General features: G+C 42.2%; 1 protein-coding gene across 1 annotated transcript; it reads left to right on the forward strand.

The window, feature by feature from the left end:
- Positions 1-1,080: 1,080 nt before the first annotated feature.
- LOC149537514 (putative UPF0481 protein At3g02645) lies at positions 1,081-2,320 on the forward strand. Its single transcript, XM_089802340.1, has 3 exons — positions 1,081-1,620; positions 1,705-2,124; positions 2,177-2,320. Exons 1-3 carry the CDS (start codon positions 1,081-1,083, stop codon positions 2,318-2,320), a joined length of 1,104 nt encoding a protein of 367 aa, XP_089658466.1.
- Positions 2,321-2,586: the final 266 nt, after the last annotated feature.

A 2,586-nucleotide genomic window follows, 5' to 3' on the forward strand; every position in this document is an offset into this window, starting at 1 on the left:
TTTATTTTACCTAACCGACCTCACGTTTACCTAACCTAATTTCTCCTTTGCCGGTCTTTGTCCGAACCTATAGTTAGTAAACAGTTCCAAAGAAGAGTTGGTATCGAGTCGTGGTCAGAAAAATTAGTTTTGCGAAAAAAGATGCGGGGTTTTGCAATTGAAAAAGAAATAAATCTAACTCATAAGAGTCGGAATAGTCAGACAAATGAGTTAGGGTCTGTTTGGTTTGTGGAATTTAAAAAATTGGGATTTCTACAAATGGTGGTTTAGCCAAATCAAGGTTTTCGAAATCTTCATTCCGATTTTTGGGATTTTACTTGAACCGTTTGTTTCACTCGGAAGATGCGTGTGAAGACATATTTTTATGCGTAAGCTTGGAGTTGAAGGCAAATTTCAAAAAGTAGTCCAATCTATTGTTTTTACACTCCTTAGAAAACATAACCAGGATTTGATTTTCAATTCCCACTTGCTAGTAGGAAGTTGGAAAACCTGGTTATGAGGCAAAATTGGAAGTCCAGTATGCTAATTCCATTTTGCCAATTTGGAAACAAATGTAAAAAAATTCAAATCCAGATTTTGAAAAATCCAATTCCTATCATCTTCCATGAACCAAACGGACCCTTAGTGTTTTGCGTAGTACCTTCCCCGCTCACTAATCTGATAATTTTTCTCGGGACTCCTCTTTATAAGAAAACTCTGCAAGGAGAATCCTGCATCGAGGACATATGGCCGATATGGAGACACAAGAAGAAGAAGAATGCATTGTTAACATCCAAGACAGTCCACGGCATGATGAAGCTGCATTCCAATAGGATGCAGAGTGCATTAATAAATGGCTAGCTGATGCCAAGAAGAAGCCAAGTCTCTTCTACATGGACGAGCATACCATTTATCCTGCTCCGGTGTGTTTGAAGAATGACAGCACTGTGTCATTCGGCCCTAGGAATTTCGGCTTCCGTCCCAAACATTCAAAAAACGAGCAAATTTAATGATGATAATAGCTTAGAAGATTTCAAGTCAAAAATCGCGTGGAATTTTGGTGGCCTAGAATAGTTTGTGGGGAAGCTAAAGAGCGAGGAGATGTACAAAAAAGCAGAGGAAAGCTATGGTGGAACAGGGATGTGTCCCGAGATCCTTGCATGGCTGCTGGCGAGAGATGGTTGTTTCGTCTTAGAAGTTCTCGACAGATTTTCGGTAGAAGTTCCGACCAAATCTGAGAATGGAAGCAAGACCGTGTTGCAACATATTCTCAATAGGAATAATCACCACGCTTTATTGAACGACATGGTGAAAGATATGTTCAAATTGGAAAACCAGTTACCGTTGTGGGTTTTGAAACAAATCAAGGAGACAAAGGAAAGAGTAGTGCAAGATAGCTGGTTTGAGCACCCTCTGAAAAGTTTGTCTCCAGTTGAAGTAAGGGAAGCGATTAGGAGCCGGGAATACAGAAGAGAGACTCATCTATTGCAGCTGCTTGGTGAATATATGGTCGACAATGAAAAGGATCAAAAGCATCAGAATATGAAAGATGAGGAAGCAGATCAAGTGGGGAACAGTAAGAACCGAGGTCATGAATACATGATTAATACGGGGCTTGTGATATGTGTTCTACCAATCATTGTATTAATATGGGTTCTCCTGTCCCCAGTTGTCATCATCTGGTTTATGTGGTTGGTCATATCGTTGTTTTGGGAATGGTATTAGAACTACAAGTGGGGTGAAGCAGACAAGGATGATCGTCACGTTACTACTGTGGAGGAATTTCGAAGAATAGGAGTGAAATTCAAGAAACTGGATCACAAAGGAATCAGCCACATATACTTCGACTGCGAGAAGTCAACTCTGTACCTGCCCAAGTTCACAGTGGACGACAAGTCGGAGGTGATTGTGAGAAACCTGTTGGTGATGGAGACGCACTGGATAGATTCGCAGAAAATCATAACGAGGTACGTTGTGCTCATGAACGACCTTGTGAACACCGCTGCTGACGTGTCCCGGTTGAGGCAAGAGGGCATCATCTCCAACAAGCTTGGAAGCGACGATGACGTGGCTCGCCATGGAACTCTTCTGCTATTCCCGCCACCGACACACCAAGTTATGGACCCGTTGACGATGCTGCGAGAGGTATAAATGATTACCGAAAGAAAGGGCTGAGAATTCTGTGGGCTCAGTTCAGGAGAGTCCATTGTTCGAAGCCATGGCGAGTGGCCTTTCTTCTTGGAGGTATCTCCCTGCTGTCATTAGCAATCGTGCAAGTCGTTTGCTTGTTTCACAAATGTCAGAGAGGTCAGAGAGGTTAATGCTAATGGCTATGGAGTAGCTGTGATATTGCTATCAGGACTTAACTGTGTGATTTTGAGTCAAACTCATTGGCCTATGTTTCATGAGTAGTGATTCAACATGAATCCATCTCTCATAAGAATAAATGGAACACTTAGCACTCATTGGATTTAGGTGATGCTCACAGAGGTGAAGCACCGGGACTTCCTGGGAGGTCACCCATCCGAGTACTACTCCAGCCTAAGTGCGCTTTATCTCAGTACATGCTTTTATAGCTATTATATAGCTTGATCTCTACCACTCCTA

The sequence above is a fragment of the Cupressus sempervirens genome, chromosome 9 (assembly GCF_028749045.1).
Source record: "Cupressus sempervirens isolate cs-2001-9-10 chromosome 9, ASM2874904v1, whole genome shotgun sequence".
Taxonomy (NCBI): Eukaryota; Viridiplantae; Streptophyta; class Pinopsida; order Cupressales; family Cupressaceae; genus Cupressus; species Cupressus sempervirens.